General features: G+C 41.1%; 1 protein-coding gene across 4 annotated transcripts in view; it reads right to left on the reverse strand.

Annotated features, from left to right (window-relative positions):
- The window catches only part of sbf2 (SET binding factor 2), a 96,201-nt gene that overhangs the window by 23,827 nt on the left and 50,170 nt on the right, over window positions 1–22,204 (reverse strand). For 3 of the 4 annotated variants that reach the window (XM_034111174.2, XM_034111148.2, XM_034111165.2), the window contains exons 15-23: window positions 21,931–22,040; window positions 20,765–20,914; window positions 14,788–14,856; window positions 7,929–8,099; window positions 6,616–6,887; window positions 4,446–4,618; window positions 4,138–4,211; window positions 2,305–2,500; window positions 119–246 (exon numbers count right to left, since the gene is read on the reverse strand). In XM_034111174.2, the coding sequence (XP_033967065.1) occupies window positions 119–246; window positions 2,305–2,500; window positions 4,138–4,211; window positions 4,446–4,618; window positions 6,616–6,887; window positions 7,929–8,099; window positions 14,788–14,856; window positions 20,765–20,914; window positions 21,931–22,040 (1,343 nt within the window). The remainder of the gene's footprint in view (window positions 1–118; window positions 247–2,304; window positions 2,501–4,137; window positions 4,212–4,445; window positions 4,619–6,615; window positions 6,888–7,928; window positions 8,100–14,787; window positions 14,857–20,764; window positions 20,915–21,930; window positions 22,041–22,204) is intronic. The other variant, XM_034111157.2, reaches the window with a different exon arrangement.

Genomic DNA, 22,204 nt, shown 5'->3' on the forward strand with positions numbered 1-22,204 from the left:
AACAGAACCATAGATGATGTAACCATTTGAGCACCATGTCCACCCATCCATTTAAAATCTAGGGTAACTGGTGTCCACCCGGGACTAACATCAGATTGCAGTGTGTTTCATTTATTACCTGGAAGGACGCGGAGCGGAGCTGCAGGCCTTCATGCATGTTCTGCTGAAGCTGGTTCTGGATGCTGATCTTCTTCTCTTTGGTCAGCGAGGACACTGGGAAAGCTCGGATCACTGCCTGCTCCCCTACTGGACACAAAGAGGAACACAGATCAGCAACGCATTACCAAGATGATTGGTAAAGCATCTCACTGACACAACACACAGGAACACCTGCTGATTTATTTTGTCTTTTAGCATATTATGACTTCAAATTCATAAAGTTGACTGCAGAGTGGTGACTGGAAACAAGGCAAGAGAGAAATGGGAATTTAAAACAGCATTGACTTTCTTAACATACATTTACATTTGTTTTCCCTCGCAGTGGCGGAGCCAGGACATTTTCAGTGGGGTGGCCAGGATGGAACCAGTGATCATTTTATATGAACATAAAAATACATCCCACTAGAAAATAAGGGGCTATTTAAGGCACCTAAAACACACCTCTACATTATTTGGGATTAAGTGGTGGAATAGACATTATACAAATGTAATGCAATATACAGACTGTTTAGCTTATGGTGATCAGCAGCCCTATGAGCTCATTCTCTCAGTGTATCATCAGGAATACAGACACACGCACACATCATTTAAATAAGAGTTTTTTAATTAAATGATTGGTTAAGAATAAACATCTTAAAGTAATAACAATACACAATAGCCCATAACCCTGTAAGGCCCCCGGTTGTAATTTTACAACATTACTTTAAGCTATCCTAAAAAAGTCAGTAAATGTTTTTGTTTTTTTAAAAGACTACATTTACATAGTCAAAAGGTCCTTTTGTTCAGCCTCACAATGCTATTGGGTAGTAAATGTGTGTATAGGTCCTGCTCTCTGGCCATACACGCCAGGGATTTTGGGTCCCATGGAAATATATCACATTGGGCCCCACCACCAGGCCCAGGCCACGCCAACTAAGCACAATTGCTGTAACCACACCTCCAGAACCCAACCGACTCATTTATGCTTTAAATAACTCTACCTGTACAGGCTTGCATCTATCTTGTAGTCCAATACTAACTGCACAATATTTACTGACACTGAGCGGTGAACATATAACACTTATGGGGGGACAGGGCTGCTAAGTCTAGAGATGGATCTGTTGGTCCTGGCACCAGGGGGAGGGACAACTGATTTAGTATGAATAGCTGCTAAAAATGTACCTGCATTTACTAAATGTCAGCTAAAAGAGGAGTGAAATTAAAAAACTCTGCATTTTCTTTATAGATATTAACAGTACTTAATGTCAGCTTAGTAAAAAAAAACACAACAATTATTATTTACAATGGACTACGTGTAGCTAACAGACACATTTCGACCACTCATAGACCACACCCACCTTTTCTTTGAAAGACTGGGTGACATAATGTCGCCCTTTAGTCCCTCTCTCTTGTCTTTCTCTCCTTTCTTTTCTCTTTTGAGAGCCTGACTTTGTTAGTCGTTGAGACATGGTTCACACGTAAGTACTAGCGTCCCTGCTCCTAACATGCTCTCACTCTTTGCTAGAAAGTGCCGGCGGTGCTGCACCACGTTTGGAGGCAGGACCAAACCATTACATGTAAATAGAAGGGGGTGTACAGAGGCTTTGGATAATTAACTTTTGGAAGAAATTAAGTTAAATGAATTGTAAGTTTAGTGATTACATTATCGATATAACGTTCTATTAATGTTAATTCTTGATGAATGATGAAAGGTTACTTACATTTTTTTTTCTTAATGTTCTAAAATAGTTTGAGCCCCCTTGGTGAGGGTGTTTGGGGTGGCCAATAGGGTGGCCAGGATTCAGCCACCCCCCAGCTCCGCCACTGTTCCGTCGCTCCAATATTTTTGTTTATTTCTTCCAAATGTATCTTGTTTTTTTGAGGGTCAGACATGAACTTGTGATGTCACCAAGGCACCAGATCTACTAATAACTTTAATGGTTTTGAAAGGTCATTCGTTAATGAAGAGGGTTAAGTCTGCTGCTATTTGAGACTTAAGAATGCACTGAAGTCCAAGGAAAATGTTGTACTTAGTTCTAAAAATTGAAATACATTTCATTTAATCAAAAGCATAATTTGTGTCCATAAACCTAGAAATGTAGCTTAAAACTAATATTGAATTTTATTGTGATTTAAAAGCTAATGTTGGTGTTGTTCAGTTTTTACCGAGTGGATCATGGGGGGTGCCTTTAAAGATGATGCGATATGTGGTGAGAAAGAGGGCTCCCTCTGCTGGCAGGATGTGGGGGCCCCCCAGAAGACCTCCGGTGGCCTCCTCTCTGCCGTCAGGGTCCAGAAGAACCCGCAACCCCTCTAACACCAACTCCTCTCCAGGGAGCAGTGCTGGACGCAGAATCTTAGGCTGATGGGGGAAAAATAAAAACATTATACTCAAGGACAGATGCTACATTTTACCTGTCTGTAAAGAACATATGAGGTAATTTTCTTCAGAAGTTAAGTGCTTTATAACGAGGGACTCGGCACAAAGCATTGACGTCAGAGAATCAGATTCCAGAAAAGCCAGGAAAATCAATAAACCATTATTATTTCTAATCACAGCACCACACGACCGTGTTTTTACAAGCATCACATGCACGTCACTATCACAGACAGAAAAGGAGACACACACACACACACACACACACACACACTAGATATCATTCTAAAAAAACAAGCTTGCCAAAAAAACTGATATATTTTCTCCGTAGGGACCCATTTACCACTCAACCCTCTAGCTAAACTCATGAGCTGGTTTTCGAGAAAAACACTTTGACACTGTGTGGGTTTGCATTTGGTTTTTCTCCCTCTGGTAGAGAAACACTCAGTTGTTCTACAGCCACAAATTAGGAACGAGGAGGGTATTTAGATCCGTTATAGCATTTCCCATTTAGACCACAGCCAACCTGGAGGAGTTCAGCTCTGGTCAGGAGTTAATAAGAGCTTCCTGAATACTTCCTTCAATAGAACGAGAGGTCCTTTCCTCATTAGGGCTGAAGCTTGGCTACTTCATGACCCGCACCTTATTGCATTGTTAGATTTTGTTTTTCTCTACTACTACTTTTACTACTACTACTATTCAGACTTGTTATGAATCCAATGTCAGTGTTGTTTTCACACTTTTTAGTACTTTTTGGCATGCTGCTCGCAGCTAGCAGCAGGCCAGGAGGGAAGCTTAGTCTAATACATAAATGTTGAGAGGTTAGCCACAAAGAACAGCGGACGATCTGCCCAGACTGCTCACCGAGGTCTCCAGGTTTCTCCCTGGGTAGTACTGGCACGGTGCTTGTCTGTGTGCATGAGTGTGTGCAAGAGGAATTACCAAGAGCCAGCCAACATATTGCAAAGCAAGCTCCAAAAGACCAACTGGTAAAAATAAAAGTGCGATTCCAGTGAGTGGAAAAAAATAGAGGAGACTCTGAAGCTGATGATACTTAACTTGGACTTGTTGGTCTTGATATGTATAAGTCTAACCATTATAATTGTATATACACTGTACATAGAGACAGGGTACAGTTAAGTCCGGAAGAAGAAACAAGTGAATCGCTCTCCATTGACTTTCTTTCATATTTCTCTATTAGCAAAACTAAGTCTTATAAGCTGCCAATTCAATACTTCACTACTTGCACTTTCACTTCAACACCCTTTTCTGTAAGTTAAGCTAAAGTATTTGGACAATATGCACTTTGTGATATAGTGTATCAAAATGCTGGTTAATCACCGTGGTAGCAACCTACCAGTCACAAGGTAGCCATGCCCCAAAGCATCCAGTGCTTGTTTTCTTAACGGGACCATACGTTACAACATAAATATCTCAAATATAATTTAGGTCATAAATCATGTGAAAAGCAGGGTCATTTACTCATAGCGGACTTCATTTAGCATACAGTAGACTAGAGTCACGTCATGCAGGCTAATTTGCAGCTCTTCATCTCCTGGAGGTTGTTTTTCCCTTAAGGGGCATGTCAGAGTGTGACGTGTTTCTAGCAGAGCGACACTCACCTTCTGAATGGGAGGTAATCTCCTGCTCTCTCTGTGAACTGCATCCAGAGCCTCCATCTGCATAGCAACGATGCCTGTGGGTTCACAAGTGGACGTCACCAACCACATGTTCATACACAAGTGCACACATGGTCCAGAGAAAGACATGTATGTCTACACAGTCTTACAACCAGAGATTTGCAATGTCAGGGGTTAATCAGCTCAGACGTCTGTTGCTGTGAGTCCTCTCACATGAAGGGGTTATTCTGCGTAACGGTGAGGGAATCAGGACAGTGGCACAGTTTGAATGAACGCTGTGAGTGCTGTACCTGGGATCATGCTGTGCAGGCTCTTGATGTGTTCCTGGGTTACTCCGCTCTCGGTGCACACCTTGTCGATGAAGCGGGCGACGAACCTGACCACAGAGTTAGCCACATCGCTGTTTTCTGAGTCCTCAAACCCGCTTTCTGTGTCAAAGCTCTCTGCCACGCTTCCGGCAATGCTGTAAAACACACATGATGACACAATGATGATGAGAGAGGTTAACCAGCATGTCCCAGGAGGAGATTTGAGAAGAGAGTTTCTGTTGACAGAAATGGATTTGCACTGTGATAAAGAGCAGTGAGAGCGAAAGTGATCTGCAGCAGTTTAGTGTTGATGCCTGGATCAATGGCCCGGACTCCGCGGTCCAGAAGAATGTCTCACATGAGACAGAGATGCAACCTATCCTCTGGATTCATAGTTATTGGTGAGATCCAACTGTCATCTGTTAAAAACAAGAAAGTCTGGGGAAAAAATGCAAGAAAAAAAAGAGACAAAAATGTCCACACAAACAACTTCTTGGCTGCAATGTTTCTGCCTTCTCAACAGTGAAGAAACATAACACAAGTAAACAGTACAATTGTGTTCTTGCAGGACATTTAAAAAAAAAAGTTGGCTGTATGTCTTTAAATTCCAAGAAAGCATATAAAAAGGAGAACTTCCTGGATTTATTTCACTCCACAGTCACTGAAGAGCCCGGGATATCACTTCCACTGCTATTTTGTTTGGTTTGGGTGAGTACAGTGTAGCTCCCATTAAAGACACCCTAAGGGTTTAGAACTTCTCTAAAGTAAAGTATCCTCACTCTGTTTTGTGCAGCAGTGATGTAAGCCCACAGGTTGGAAGTGGGCCGGAAACAGGAGACATCAGCTTAATAAGAACAAAGGAACAAATACTCCCAAAGGAACAAATACTCCCAAAGGAACAAATACTCCCAAATCATAAAACCTTAACTTGGAGTCTCTTCCAGAAAAGTCTGATCTCTTTACCTTTAGAATACTAAACAAGTCAGTGGACAGTAAAGACACTTGACTTTACATTTGATTAAAGGTCCCCTATTATACTGTTTTTCATCAATATATTATAGGTCTCAGATATATACAAAACATGTCTCTGAAGTGTTTGGCTTGAAATACCAAACAGATCGTGCATCGTAGCATCCCATAATCCCCTCTGTTTCAGCCCTGTTTCAAAAGTGCTGATTCTCTGTCTGTTACTTTAGATCACATGTGTCAAACTCAAGGCCCAGGGGCCAAATCAGGCCCTTGGTGGATTTAATTTCGGCCCGCAGGATAATTTGTAATTACTATTAGATCTGGCCCGCCGGTATATTGCACGCACACCTTCACTCATTATCCTGAGGATTTCCTCAGCTCAGAGCCTGACCCCAAACATTGATGACCTTGCACCCAAGATGAGATGCCAAGTATCTGGCTTGAACTAGCATCACAGAGCAGCTAACTGAGTTTCAATGGATGTTTCCTTCTGCACTTTTTTTCTTGCGACAACAGGCCATGTTTGGTTTTTTCTTTGAGGGAATTTTTTTTTTTTTAAGCTGTTGTTGGCCTGTGGAAAAATGTGATCATAAGAAATGACTCCGGAAAAGGTGCAGATAGAGCCATAAGAAATGAATGCAACTGATTATTTAATGTTGTTTTTATGGGCAATAATTTAAGCTTTGTTAGTTCCAGGTTTAATATGTGCAATAAGTTCATTTCAATAAGTTTTGCAATAAACATTGAACCAGTCCGGCCCGCGACGTGTACCGATTTTTTTTATTTTGGCCCACTGTGTATTTGAGTTTGACACCTCTGCCTTAGATGAAAATAAGGAGCCACGCCCCTCTGAGAGATATTTGGTTAAAAAGAACACAATGGTGCTCTGGGAGGAGATTCAGGCGATGGGGTGGGGGTGGGGGGTTACCCTGGTTGGTGATTGGCTAATGGTTACACAAGCCAAAAAATCGTTATGACATCATAAAGTGGCCAAAATCTGATCAGCTCATTTTCAGACAGGTTTTTATATAAATGGATCAGGACAAAAAGAGAGTGAATATTTGTATACTTTCAGAATCTCTTTACATAGAGGGGACACATGTTTATGTAAAAGACATGAAAAAGTGGATTTTGCATAATAGGTGACCTTTAAATTATTTCTCTTTTTAGATATCAGGCTGACCTGTTTGTGACGATGCTGTTGCTGCCGCTCTCCCAGTCTGCGACGGGGGGATTGCGGAGCAGCTTGAGCTTGCTGGTGTCCAGAGGAACCAGCAGGTACACCATGAGGCTGGCGTAGTGGATGGCCTGGCTGAACACAGTGCTCTCCTCGTTCTTCACCAGCTCGTGCTGCTTCTCCTTGCTCAGGCTGGGCCACAAACGCAGCTGCTCCGCGGCCAGGTCCATGGCCGTGTGCTCCTCCTCTCGGCCCACCGCAGCCTCGGAGCCCGCATCCTGGAGAGGTCACAGGAAACGGTTTGAGTTTGACAGAACTGGAGGAGAACTCTCTGCTCCATACTACTACTACTCCATTCCCTACACTCTTAATGTAAATAATATCCTGCTTTATATTGTGTCTAAAGCCCTTCAATAGTGTTTTATTGTCCAAGTTTATAGATGTTTTATCTTCACGGCCTACTGTATATTTTCTACTTTTTAATCCTGCTTTAATTCTATTTTGAGATGTTTAAAATCTAGTATTGTTTATTTCTACTCTTTGATTCTACTTATGTGCAATACCTTGTTTTGTTATGTTGCTATTTATTCTGCTGCAATGCAAACATTTCCCAAATTGGGATCAATAAAGGACCTCTTATCTTTATCTTATCTTAACTTATTTAAACTTGACCCCTTGAAACACAATGGTGCTGCTGAGTGTGTCAGAGGACCATTTTCTCAAGTATGTTTTTTTATTTGTTTTTTTGGGAACTTTTTTCTCTTTATTTCCTAAATAAAGAACACTATTGACAGAAAGAAAAACCAATAAAAGTCCTAGTGATCACAGTAGGCAAGAAAACAATAGCAATTAAGAAGCAGACATTTTGCTTGAATAATCACTATGCTCTTTCAGTCAGACAACTCACGTGTTCCTTTATGTTTATTAGAAGCAGCATATAGTTGAGTTTGGCGACTAGGCTCGGGCATCATCACTCCATAGATATACATAGCACGATGAGTGATGATTAAATAACTAACCCCCGAGCCTACAGGTTGAAGCTGGGGTGGTGGTGGGGCAGGCAAGCAGCAGCAGCGACGTAGCTGCAGCAATAGCAGCAGCAAGCAATGCATGGAGAGAGATCTGGCAGGTTAAATAGAGCGGCATATTAAGGAGACTCTGTTTGGTTGGTTGTAGAGTGGCAAGGGGGCGTTATGTATGAATGCAGCATAAGTGCTCGAGTTGACTGCCTGAACTAGATCGCAGGCTTCGCCCCATTTATGTCAGTGGAATTCTTAAGATTTATCCCACAATAATATTGGTCACTTTTCCAGTCTAACCTTTAGCCTGGCAGTGATGCTGTCTTTCCCCTCCAGGGTGTTCAGGTAAAGGGTTCGGATCTGACTCTGGACCTCGCTGTAGAAAGTGGCTTCCCAGAACTGCTGGTTGGTCCAGATTGGATGGTCTTGGATGCAGGTGTAGGCAAACTGGTTCACACCGGCAACCAATTTCTGCAAGAAAAAACATAAGTCATAGAGTCAGGACGGCGTAAATAAGTACATTTAACAGCTGACTATGCCTTTGAGTGAACTGTTTTATGAGTCAACATGAGGGAATATAAGTGAAATGAGATGAGCGCATTAAATGCCTTCAAAGAAGCAACAACATGCAGTGTTATACAAGCTGAACTCATCCCTGTTTCTCTGATAGTGTATGTAATCTCACCTAGCAACAGATACAAACCAGATGTCAGATTGTCACGCATTGACAATGTTATTGTTTACAGTTTAGATTCAGATTCGAACGGGAATTTTCTTTCATGATACGGATGTTAAAAATGACGTTTCGTTTATGTATTGAATAAACGAGAATTCTAAATAGAGAGACAGATGATATGAATTATAACTTCACATGCAAAACCTTGTTAACCCTGGTCAGTGCAAACACATGCAACTCAGCTAAACTCTGTGGAAAACCACAACAAATCTTATATCCTATCCAAAGTTTCCTAAAAAAAACTAAATATGTCATGCAGAATTTTGTGTAAATGTGTATAAAATGAAACTCAAAACAGTGTTGAAACAAAACTGTAACACCTTAAAAAAGAGTATTCGGTTTATTTTTCACAACATTTCCCAGCTTTATTGGAAAGTTGATTGTCAAAGTTTGTTTTGGCTTAATGTGAACCTAAAGCTGCTAAACAGTTAAGTAATACGGTACTTTAATAACAATCTCTTGTATAGGCTTTTATAATAGACTCTTATATTTGTATATTCAATTTACTTTTACTGACAGCTGCTGCCTTGAATAAATATACCCTGCAGTATTTGTGTTTAGTCCTGCGTTGCTCCCAGAATCCTAATCATTGCACTGCAGCCCTCTACATGGAGGCAGTCAAGTTTATTTTTCGATGGGTATTTGCATCAAGAAAGAGTTTGGGCCGCAGAAAGTGCCTCTTGTAACGGGGGTTTGCCAAAATGCTGGGGAGAAGTGGAAAAACACCACAAAAAGTCATCCATGGGATTTAAAGTGAAATCAATCATTCCTTGTGAGTCGTAACTTTTTAACAGACAACAACCCTAACGGAAATTAGATCCCCCCCCTCACTCCTTCTGTGTCAGGATATATTTGGAAGCGTTGCGTTGTTTTTCATTAGTGAGGGCTGAAGAGCGAAGCACCTGCTGTTTGCTAAAACAGCTACTAAAGGGAATGTACAGTGTTCAGCTAAAGGCATTAACGCTGGCCCATACTGTACTCTCTAGCACAGATGGTACACACCGCAGAGAAACAACATTACACTGCAAATAAACTCAAGACAAGACAGGACACATCGCAGCATTCGCCAAGCGTCCATCTCCCAGTAGAGACTGCAGGCCACGCGCCTGTTATTTAATTAGCTTCTGATTTCTCTCCCCTGAGCCTGACACATGCACACTGGTTCTCATTATCACTTCACAGTTTGTCTTTGAAGGATGAGAACTAGGGGGGTTACTGTAATTATAACGGACAGAACAAGAACAGCTCTATTCCCAGTGTGGTGGGCCAGGAGCCAACACAGAGGAGAGCTGGCGGTGAACACAGAGCTCATGCCCATCCGCAGTTAACAGTGTTTTCAGTGTGCTTTCTAATGATTCAGATTTATTTTATTTACAACTGAATTAAGTCATAAAGATGTGTGTAATGCAAGTAAATACATGCTCTCACTTGTTCTTACACAAATGTTAAAGCAGGCTCTTGTTGCTCCTCTCTCTAATATTAGATTTTAGAGATCAGATCAGATCAGCAGATTTTAACAGGCTTTTAAGATAACTATTTCATGTTGGCTAATGAAGGATGCCAACATGAAATGGATACAATAGATCTCCATTTTGGAAGGGAATGTTGGACACAAGTCTGAGGGATTTGAAGGCATAAATTCAGAAAATAAAAGGTAACCACTGGTTTTTAAATTAGTCACAAAGCCAACAAAGGCTTTTACACTTAAACGTCGACAAATCAAATATAAACAACGCCAATAGAATTGTTTGAGAATCATGAAGATTAACGGCGTTTTTAGACATTTTGTTCAGCTGTGCAATAGATTATGTAGAAAAGTAAGGCTGACATTAAAAGCAATTTCAAGTTTAGATGGACTGTTGTCTCTGCAGAAATAGAGATGATCAAATGTACTTTGCCGTCAGAGAATGTGTGCATACCACCTTACATTGAGTATGGGAATTAAGCCAGGAGAACTTTGGATGAAATGCCAAGTGTGCTGCCAAAAACACTTTGGCAAGAGGCTCAAATGTGTGGCACTGGTCCTTTGAGCACATGGTCACCTGACTGCAAAGGGGTCAGATTGTAGGGATGGAGCTGCATTACACACAACCATAAATAAATGTGGCAAAATACAATAGGAGGAGTCGAGCCCTTTTGGCATTTACATGGCAACACCTTTCTATCACAGGCACGTGGGACGTGTCATGCAGCAGATGTTGTTTGGGTGGGTGTGTGTGTTTGTCTCTACGTGATTTGACTACGCTGTCCATTCTCAGCATGGTTGTCCTTTTTCGACTCGTCAGATATGTGCAGGTCATCTTGACCGAGGTCATCACTTCTCAATATGATAATACAGGGAGCTTAAAGAGACATCAACAAGATGAATGGGCAAGGAGGAGGACAGGGAAGGAGCGGAGAATGGAGAGGAAAGGGAGGACGAAAAAGACCCATCTGCCTGTGTGACTCGTGAAGAGGAATGCAGGGTTGAGGGTGAAAAACAAGCAAATAAAACACAAGGGGAAGACAGAAGGGAAACAATGCTGTGTACAGGTCAAATGATTGAGGCTATCAGGATTTGGGATCTTGTTCTGAACTCTAGGACATGATCCCAAGGTTCACAATATGACTGACTATGACATCTAAGCAGCATCCCACGTGTCAACTGTGACAGAGAAACGAGATGGGTTGTCAATGAAAGGTGTGTACACTTCTTAGTAGACACTTGGTGTTGACCACTGTTTATGATATGTCACCAGCCTGGGGGCATTTACAAGTGTTTTGTAAGAATTCATAGCATTCCTGAACTGCAGATACAAAAACAGTCTGAGAGTCATCTGCGGGAATGCATGCTTGACCTGAACAAAATCTATCCTCATTGTTGCAATTCTACATGAGTCAGTGTGTTGCGAGGGAAGTCTTCGCATCCTGGAACCATGAAACACTTTTTGTTCAAACAATGTATTTACAGTCTCCAGTCACGTACAACAAACAGAGAAAAAGGCATGTTGAAAGTCAGACTAATACAAACCCATCATGGCACCCGTAGGCCAAAACTGTGTAAAAACACCATGTACAAATAACATAAATGTTCCAAAACAAAGTAAACATAGATACGGTAAGTAAAGGGCTGGACATTTCTGAGATATACAAGGGTCAGGCAGGATGTCACTTTCGTGGAGAGCGTTTTCAGAGAGCAGGCTGCCAAATCCCCCCTATGAATAAACTTTGGCTTTAAAGAATGCTAACAGTCAAGTGCTCTCGCTGCTGTGGAAGTCTTCCAGAATGGTGTTTGAGTTTTTTACTTGCTGCTGTATCCAATCTGTGTTTTCCCCGAACAGAGGTATTTTCTCCAGAGACACAATCAAAAGGACGTCAAGGACACCTGTTCATCTCCTGATAAACCACCCCAGCACTATAGATAATGAATGCCAGAGGAACTTTCCACACAGATTAGAACCACAACAAAATGTACAACCTTAACTCTAACAAAGGGCCACTGTACAAAGGTTGTGTGGCATTTGAATAAACTTCACCTTCACGGGCCAAATGACACCATCCACACATGATCCAGGCCAAAAGATATTTTGCATATCTTCCTTTTATCTGATATATGTGCATATGTCTATCAATAATGCTAGATAAGATAAGTTTGACATAAATATCCAAGAAAGGTCAAGTTGAGGGGTAAGCAAAGACATGGAGAGGTAAAACAACTTAAACATACTGTAGATCGAAGCTCAATTGCATAAACTGTTCAGTGTCAACACATGACCAAGAATAAAACTAAACACCGCCTGACTCCATCCGGCAGAATCCGGGAGCAGACCGTTGTGGAGCGAGCAGAGCTTTCCACGTTCCCTGACCTGGAGACTTTAGGGCCATGGAGACGGTTACACTGTTAGCTGATCACAGAGTGAGCCAACCAAAGCCTGGCCAAGAAAACCAAACAAGAACTTCACCATTGTCGGACTACTCAACTCAAACAGTCACAGATAGGCGATTTGTTGAACACTAGATTCCGATTATTCAATTAGGGCATTCTACAGTCTGTTATTTCTGTTTACATATCAGAGTTGAAGCAGATATATATAATCCAAACATAAAATAGCTCCTAAGGTCTCGAGCACCATGGTCTTCCTCGCAAATTGCTAAATGAACTTGACTAATTCAAGTCCTGCATCACCCCCGTTTATTTCACAATAATGATCCACCGTCCGTACATCATCCCAGTGGCAAATGTTTTTCATGCAATAGCAGTAGAAATAAACAACTGTATATCCTATGAAAATAGAAATGTACTACTTTGTTCACAGTGTACTGTACATGCATGAACATTACCATCTCTGACTCATCTCAACTAAACACTAATTTATTCAGAATTTGAGCTATTTAAAAAGTTCTGCACAACATGACAAAGTGCAGGAAATCAAAAGGTGAATACCTCGTCACAAATCAAACTTGGAAAAGTTTAACAACGGCATCACAGTACCATCGACTCCCCTTTAGAGTAGGGCTCTCAGCTTCTATTATACATACAATTTTAAGTTTAAGTTCCATTCACAATAAGGTTTAAAACCGTGAGAGAAGAACTGACCTCTCAGCAGCATGTTCAACAACATCCTACCAAGTTCTGCAGAGGTCATTTAAAAACAGCTACAAGATAAAAGCTCCCATCTTCTCTCACATTGTTTGTCATCGACTTTCCTTTTCAGGTCAGATTCAAGGACATGTTGGTCATTAACTGCATAAAGTATTCACAACTGTTAGAATAAATAGCTACTGTAATGTGAAAAGCAGTTTGAGCGACCATGCGAGCAGAGGTCGTTCTATGGATTTCATGTTCCTATAGAGATGGACGGCTGCAGAGGGGCCTCTGAAAGAAGAGATGGGCATGTATGCTTCAGTGTCATCATGGCACATATTGTTCTTTGCAAAAACCAAGGCAACCCCTTCCATCAAACTTGCAAGGCTCTCTCTTTAGTAATGCCTCTCGATCCCCATGATGACAGCTGCTGGGACGCTCCATCAGCGAGCTTTGGTTTTCTAACTATTTCACTGCATGTTCCTTGCGCCACGTAAAGAGAAATTACAGAATGATTTTGGCAGATTCCCTCCTGACCTCACTTTACTTTGTCTCCCTTTGGGTGAGGCAGAGCTGGAGCATGTCAGCAGTTCCAATAATCTGTAAATAAATTGGGTGTTTTCTCAAAATATTCTTTCCTATAATGAGTTGCCAGTGTTGGACAATGAAATCATTTATAATCTTCAAACTCATTTAGCTGGATATCACTACATTGCTTCAGAATTGTGACGGACAATGGATGGATATAAATCATAGGTTTCTCTTTAGTGGTGTATTCTTGTTGCATGGTTGAACACAAATGCACTAAACTACAGAACTTCACGAGATTGATGAATATTAATACCGGTGGCCCTGAAGACAAACAAGAAAAACACCATAAGGCTGATCTGAGGTTCTGAGCCTGTGCCATGTGAACAGGATGACTCATGTGGTGGTGAACGGCGGGCCAGGTCCCATTGCAGCCCATTAGGGTATGGCACTGGTACCCAACAAGAAGCCAGTGTGGACAGTTGTGTCTGTCCCCATAGCAACAACCAGGCTGTTGTTGAATTGTTGTGGTGAATAATGTAGCTACCATGTGTTGATAATGTGGTGAGGAAACTTAAGGCCATGGCTCGTGCTCTAACTATGGAGGTTTACCACATGTTCTGTGGATGTGATTACTGAGCGATCAACTGAAGTTAAAAGGTTGATAATGTTGTCCTTTTTATGGCTATTCTGTGCATACAACCTGCCCTATAGTGCCTTGTTATTGGAGCAGCAATATAATATAACAATAAGGCCGACAAGTACTATTGATATGAGAGTTACACAAATCTGACAACAATATGTTGGCAAATATTAATTTCTTTAGATCAACCAGTACACACACAACTATTTCTATATACATATATTTGGACATTTATAGCAGTATTTCTTAAATTAAGCTGGATACCATCTACAATTGTCCTTGGGCAAGACACTTCACCTGAACTTGCTCCTGTGGGTATTGTCCACAGTGACCATTGCATGTATAACAAATATGTGTAATGTGTATCTGTAAAGCGCTTTGAGCACTGGAAATAGCGCTATAATAAATGAAAGGAATTATTACAATGTTTTAAAAGATGATTATGGAGGTAGCTGTTTCAATTTAGGTCCATTATGTCCTAGTTGAGCGAGTTAGCTCAATTTTTTTAAGAGTGGTGACATTAGATTTAGCAGCTCAAACTGCTTAGCTATAACCATAGGTGTTCAGGTAGATCTTACATTTGCATTGTACACCTGATTAAGCAGTGGTTTGTATACAAATGAAAATATGAGAAACAGAAGCATAATTTAGAGCTCACATACAGTGTTGTTTTAATTGATTTCCTTACCCTGTAAAAGGCTGTGGACAGGGGCAGCAGTGCAGAAGCCACGGTGTATTCCTCTGAGCTGGAGCAGTCCTGAGGGCCAAACAACAGGAGAGAAGTGAGCGCCGTGCAGACACAGCAGGAGACATGTTACACAGCTCTTTTTCACTGGAGCCCCACAACAAGCAGCACAGGCAGAGGTCAACAGAGGTCACACACTCCAAAAGGCCAAAGGGTAACATCTTTTTACTGCAATATTGTATCTAGTTTTTTACAAAAAATAAGAAATAACTTTATTGCATGACTGATGAACTTGCAATGCAGAGATGTGACCTGGAGACAACCGAAGAGTCAATCTTCAGATGTAGCTTCCTGTTACATAAAGACACTGCTGTCCTGCGAAATGTCAGGCGAAGCAAAAAAAGAAACAACCACCGACTCTGCTCTGCTTCAATATTAGGACATGTGCTTTCAATACTCTTATATAATCCCTGCCTTGACACAAACATCAGAGCACTCTGGCCTCCAATGTATTAGTTATTATTATAAATGGCAAGAGAATAGCAAAGCATCGTAAAAAGTTCCTGTCTTTTTGGCCATAACATGCTAATGCTGCCACTTATCATAAACCACAACTCGCCTTTAATTCTCTTTTTATATTGAGTCTAAATATTCCCGCTTTGACATTTACTCACCATGCCAAAGAATCTTTGTGTATGTGTATTGTGTTCCAGGTCAAAGAGGCGACGCATAATGGCGCTTTCTAGAGAATGGTATTAAGGTGAATAGTGCATTACGAGGCTTACAGTGGGGGACTTAGGGGCCCAAACAAAACTCTTCTTGCAGAGATCACCAAGAATGATGAGAACAGGAGAATAGAAGAAAAGGACGCAATTTGGAGTAAAAGTACTTGATTCACAGGAAATTGGTACTTATCTCGTGTGGGCTTTGTTGGGATTTATTTGCGGGACTCTGTAAATGAGAATGGCTCGGGAAACTCGATTTAAGACCAAGTAAAAACATGGGCACTGATTCTGCCATAGCCCTCAGTGGGACCTCAAACCCAGAAAATGTGTAAATAACACAATTCTCTCTGTGAAAACAGAAACACCTGAACAGAAGTTTTACATTTAAGACTGAAACTATATGCAACTTTAACACTCTTATCAGAGTAGTAGTTTTGGCGGGAGAGATGGGAGAAAAGACGTCGAATTTTTTTATAGAGGTTCGAGATGGGGGCCTCAACACAAGAATGTGAAGAGGGGAGAAGATGCAACACACAAGTTCCACAGCAACACATGAAAGCCTGGCCCCCCATTGGATAAGCAACATAGTTTCGGTTTTATTTCTCTTGTCGCTTGTGTTTCTCCTCGCAGTTATTTGGGCTGTGGTGAAACGTCCAAGCTTGGAGCTGCACCAAAGCATTGTTTAGAAGCATCCCTAACAATCCAGCGGTCAGAGGAGTTCATGGACCCCAGTCAAGTGAAAAAGCACTGGCAGAAAAGAGTGAATAATTGACAAACCGGTATTATTCCAACACTCAGTGAAGCATAACCATTGGTTCTTTGAAACAGAAACTTATAACGAAATACATTTTTTCATGCGTCGGGTGAAGAGAAGCTTTGTCCCTCGGCTGCATCATCGCTTCATATCTCATATAGTGTCAGGTTTACTTAAGCCACACTTGATATCACCTATAAACACTTAATCTCCTGTTAGCAGACAGATAGGCTGAGTGACAGCTACAAAAGCATGCACGCCAACTCACAAAGGGAACAGATAAGCAGGGAAATCTGCAGCAGGCCTGGGATTAGACATGACAAGTGAGACCTGATGAGCTGAGCTGTTTCTTGTCCATTAGCATCACAAGAGACGCTTTAAGGGTCTGTATTATTGTATTTAGGCCTCTATCATTGTAAACTGAATAAAGCCACATGGAGAAGAGTGAGGGAAAATATGTTCAATTCTGTATTATGGATTTCAAGAATTGGGTAAAGGAGGGTGTTGTGTATCCCCACGTTTGTTTTGAAATGATACCCTGCTGTTTTCCTTTCCTCCTATTATTTACCGTAAGTCTTACCAATTCTCATTGTTCTTGAAGCGGCCGGAGCCATCATAGCTGTGATGACTCGCACTGCTATTCTGTTTCAGACACGTATACAGCGGGCAAAAACAAAAAACATGAGCATGTGACAGAAACACTGGAGGATGTGAACAAACAGCAGCATCCTGTGTGTTTGTGTTAACGCTATCCAGGAGGGAATGCACTGCCACTTGTGGCCCTTATGGATATTTGTTTATCTAGAGACAAACAAAAAAGTCTCAACTCTATTAATGTCAATCACGGCTTGAATCACAAATAAGCCTCATAGTTGATTTCTGTGCTGTTTACCTGCTCAAACTGCTGGACTTCCTAGAGAAACTGAACATGGGAATGATACCCAGCTAAGATTCCCAGTGGCCACGTCATGTAAGGCAGTCCATCAAAGGCAGACAGAGGCCATGTTCTCACAGTAATCATTTATCATATCAGTAATCATTTATGATCTAGAAAAATCTAAAAATGTAGAAAAGTCATGTACAGAGACTCCGTGTAGTTGCAGTATAATGATGAAGAGAGCTTGATTCGGTAGTGCAAGTGAAATATTTGTGGCTGCAGGAGTCACTACTGCAAACTGCCCGAAGGAATCTCATGTATGCATTTATGGCGGGCTTAATGACTCTTAAAATGCATCTGCGCTTATCAAACATGAGGTTTAGTAAAAACCAATCCCAGCTGTGGAGACATTGGTATGGATATCTCTTTGTGTGAAACGGATTTATTTTCCTTCTAAAACCACAAGTTTTATTGGCTGTTTTTACGTAATGTATTCTATCAAATGTATTTTATCTGGTCACCAAGCGTTTAATAACGTTTAGATGGATTGTTTAGCTTAAGCAGGAGATGTTTAGACTGATTAAAGTGCAGCAGGCAGCCTTTAAGAGGGACAGAGAACAGACTCAGGAGTTGTATGATTCAGACATGTCAGATAAAGAGCCTCGTACTCTCCAACATCTGTGTGTAACGTGTGTTTCTGCACATCAAGCTCATGCGGAACTCATGGACTCCATGCCGCTGCTTCCCATGGACCCCCCGCCTTAATCCCCTCTCACAGTAAACTGCCAATCAGAGTGTTTTTGAGCACCATCACGAGGCCCTCGACAATGAGAGAGCAGAGCGCAGAGGGCTCATAATCTGACAGGAAATGGTTGGGATGCCAGGATACATCCACAGCAGGGCTCATTCCCCCACATGGCTTGCACAACTTTTACTTCTCACAAAATAAATGCACAATTAACACAAATACCTTTATGAGGGTCGTTACTGTGTGTGATTCAGGGCAGAAAACAAAACAGATAAGGATTACAACAGATGTTTAAAAAAAAATGACACTGTAAACGTTCCAAATAATATATCAACATTTTGATCACAAAAAACAAGAAAGAATGAGCACGCACTAACAGTGTCCAGTACCACCTGATTCTAATGTGCTAACCTTTCACCTATTGCATATTTTTGCATTACATAGCGCTTCCTGCAGGCTCCCCTGCGAACACTGATTACAACCAGACAACCGAACTGTCACTAAGCCTGAAGTTGACAGTTAGACGATAAATGTTGTAATTGGCCTCATAATGATGATGTCATTGAAAATCAATGTGCAGCAACATGGGCGCCAGAAGTCCTAATGATGCATCATGCTGTCATTTATAAAGAGCACATGAAGCATTTTTTACAGAGTAGGTCACCCTGGCTTTAAGCCTTAAGGACACACACACACACACACACACACACACACACACACACACACACACACACACACACACACACACACACACACACACACACACACACACACACACACACACACACACACACACACACACACACACACACACACACACACACACACACACACACACACACACACACACACACACACACACACACACACACACACACACACACACACACACACACACACACACACACACACACACACACACACACACACACACACACACACGGTTCTTACGTGGCTGGGCGTTGAAAGAAAGGACAGCACGCAGAATATGAAAGTAATTACTATTTATATTACTTTCACTTATATGAGAGATCCCTCACAACTGAGGCCCCCTTCTTCAAGTAACTGAATGCATTACAGCCAATACAAAATATACAAATAAAAAAAGGAATTGGAAAAAGGCTGACTATATTTTACCCCATGTTGTGACAAAAGTGCACTCCACTTTAAATCTCTTCTCCATGTGTACAATTATTATCATGTTCCCGGTGTGTGGCTGTGGATCATCTGCTTCTTAGCTGAACGCCAGAGGAAATCAAGGGAATACGTAGGTCTTTACAGACTCATTTTGTGTTGTAGAAATATTAAAGTTAAGATGTTATGTTATCAGGAACTTATATTCTGATCAAACCAAAAAAACAATTGTCAAAATTAAACAACCCTCACACACTTTTTTTCTTCCATTTTTCCAGATGTGCATGACAATGACCTGTTATACAGAATTTTGAATATTTAAAAAACAGTCTCCCTAATCTGTTTCAAAAAAGGTTCGAACCCATCCCACCAGGATTTGATTTTAAGACACAACAATGCAACAACAAAAACAGAACATACCTTTGCATTAGTTTAGACTTCAAACATAATTCAAGTGTTGAATAAATAGGTCATGCAAAGGAGATGGTGCTTTTATGCAGACATCTCGCCACTTTTTGGCTTTCAACAAAAGCACATCACAGACAAACCACTGACTGCGCAGAGCTGATCATTTATGTTCCTGGAAACAAAGTCAGACATCTCGCAACATAAAAGGGAACAAGCTCTTATTTTCACGTCTACCTGCATGCGCGTAAAATAATCCAACCACTATCGTTGCCAGGTAAACCTTACAGTGGCACTTGTCTTCATTTTGTCAATGACACGTCGAATGTCCTTGGCCTGAGCACACGGTGGGATTAATTAGCTTTATTTTCTTTCTTTCAGGGGAATGATTGGAATCTAAAGTCATTCAATAAAAACCTGCACTCTTTGAGGACTGCTTTAAATTATTTAAATCCTTAGAAAGGGCTGATTTAAGGTAGTAAAACATGAGGAACTACCAATAAAGAGCTGGCTGTTCCGGTCGAGTGAAGCCTCGCTGACTTTTTATGAGCTGGACCAAAACACATTACTTACTCACTTTGACAAGTAGCTGAGGCATGAGGACACCAGCAAGAGACAAACATATTGACTGATATGGGGCTGAGTCTTACCACATTACCCAGATTGTTTAAATAAATAAAGAAGTTGAAGAGGATGGACAGGTTTTTCCAATACATGTTCAGGTGTACTACTGTCACGCTTACACATTGCTATGCTTATAAGAATCGCACAATAAGAAATAAGATTGAGAGTTAGGTTAAGCACACTGGATCAGAAGATTTGAAGTTTCAGGTTTTCATTTTTTTATCAGCATTATGAAACCCGTGTCATCTGACAGGAAGGACACGGTTACTTAGAAACTGCAGATGCTAAGGTATGATGCAATTACATATTTTGTTTGCATTGGATGGGTTTATAGTTAGATTTTTTATTAAAAAAAGATATTAATCAATTGAATGTGTAGTCTGCCAGAAGTCAGAGACATCAGCGTTTTCTAGAGTCTAAGGGGACATCCTAAAAAACAGTCCAAAACCGGTCCAAAACCCTATACAGTATAGCTATATAATTAAAGTGATATAAAACAAAGAAGAGCAGGAAATATATAATTTAATAAGCTGGAGCTACAAACAATGTATGCTTGATACATATATTTTAAGTTTGATTATCAACGTTTTTTTTTCTCTCTCTCTAAAATACTAACAATGATATACACATAGCTGCATGGAGTTTTGTACATGTTTCAGTTCACAGTACTAATTCAGAGGAAAGGGTCTGTGTCTTTCTGTCGTGTGACTCACCTGGAGGGCACAGTTCATCATACGAATGATGTAATCGAACTGTTGGTGGTCCAATATGGCGCGATTCTGCTGAACGTGAAGACTCAGTTCCTCCGTCAGACACAGACGAGCTGCCTTGCTTTTCAGGGCGCGCAGAGCAGCCGGCAGCGTCTGTGAAGGTGGAACAAAGGAGGTTTTAGAAAATGAAACAGAATAACCACCCGGCTGTTGAACAAAACTGCAGTTTACATCCGTCTCCGTCTAAAATGTCATCATTTTATCCTCAATTTCTGTGAAACTGTCATAGTGTCATATAGATTCTTGAGTACACATCTTTTTGCAGTGACCATGATTATTGACCAAGTGAACATTTGTGTAGAATTTGAAAATATTCCCTGAAATATTGAGTTCTAGAGAGTAGGATGCCACCCTACGTACGTCCAGACGACCTGAAAAGATAATGCCTATGGCCATTGCTGATACTGGCATACAAATGATCCAAAATAAGATCACTGACCTGACCTGAGAGACAGAAAGAAGACAATGGGCAATTTGTGAGTGAGGGTGAAGAATGGGAAACAACTTTGCTTCTTGAGATTTTCAGGCCCTTGTTTTATGAAACATTGATAAAACCGGGGTAATTTCATTTGGTTATTCATTCACTTTTTACATTAACACTATGCACCAAGATAGTGTTTCAAGGAACTACTCTGACCTGCTGTATGGAAGATGACCATTTGGCAGCGAATTATTTACACAGACTCACGGGGGGTTCAGAGGATACATGCTATGCATTCTTTGCACAGAGATGCAGGTTTGAATTATATACAGATATGAAGCCAGCGGGATACAAGAAGTAACTGGCAAGGATCCCATTTTAAACACATTGTACGCATATTGTGTAGAATCACGTACATGGGGACACAATGAAGGACATCTTTGTGTAGTGCAGATGCTTAAAGAGGCGATAAACAAGTCACGGGAACTGATTTGCCTCCACGAGTGTTTGATTACAGGCCTTATCTATTTCTGTGTGTGGCAGCTGTGAGATATGAGGATGATGAAGGTGTGGAGAGATCCACAGCTCCATAACGGTCTGCTGGGGGGAAGTAACACTGAGATGCCCCCAGATCATGTGCTGGTTTAAAGGTTGATGGGCTCCCCTGATGAAAGACATAAAGCATCACCTTTTCAGTCTCCAGGGTCTTGTTTTCGAAGATGAAGGAAATGCAGCCCCGCACCACCTCTAGCCTGCGAGCGCTGTTAAACACGGAGCCAATCTTGCCCATAATGGACACTGGAATACAGAAAAACAGATTAGGTTTATTTGAACAATTAAAACATTACAGATTACAATTTATATACAGTGCAGGAAGAGGCAGAGAAACCCACTGGGCTCATTCAAAGCCTCCACCTAAATAATCCTAAAAGTGTACAATGGTATAGAGCAGGGGTTTTCAA

This window comes from Pseudochaenichthys georgianus, chromosome 3, assembly GCF_902827115.2.
Source record: "Pseudochaenichthys georgianus chromosome 3, fPseGeo1.2, whole genome shotgun sequence".
NCBI classification, from domain to species: Eukaryota; Metazoa; Chordata; class Actinopteri; order Perciformes; family Channichthyidae; genus Pseudochaenichthys; species Pseudochaenichthys georgianus.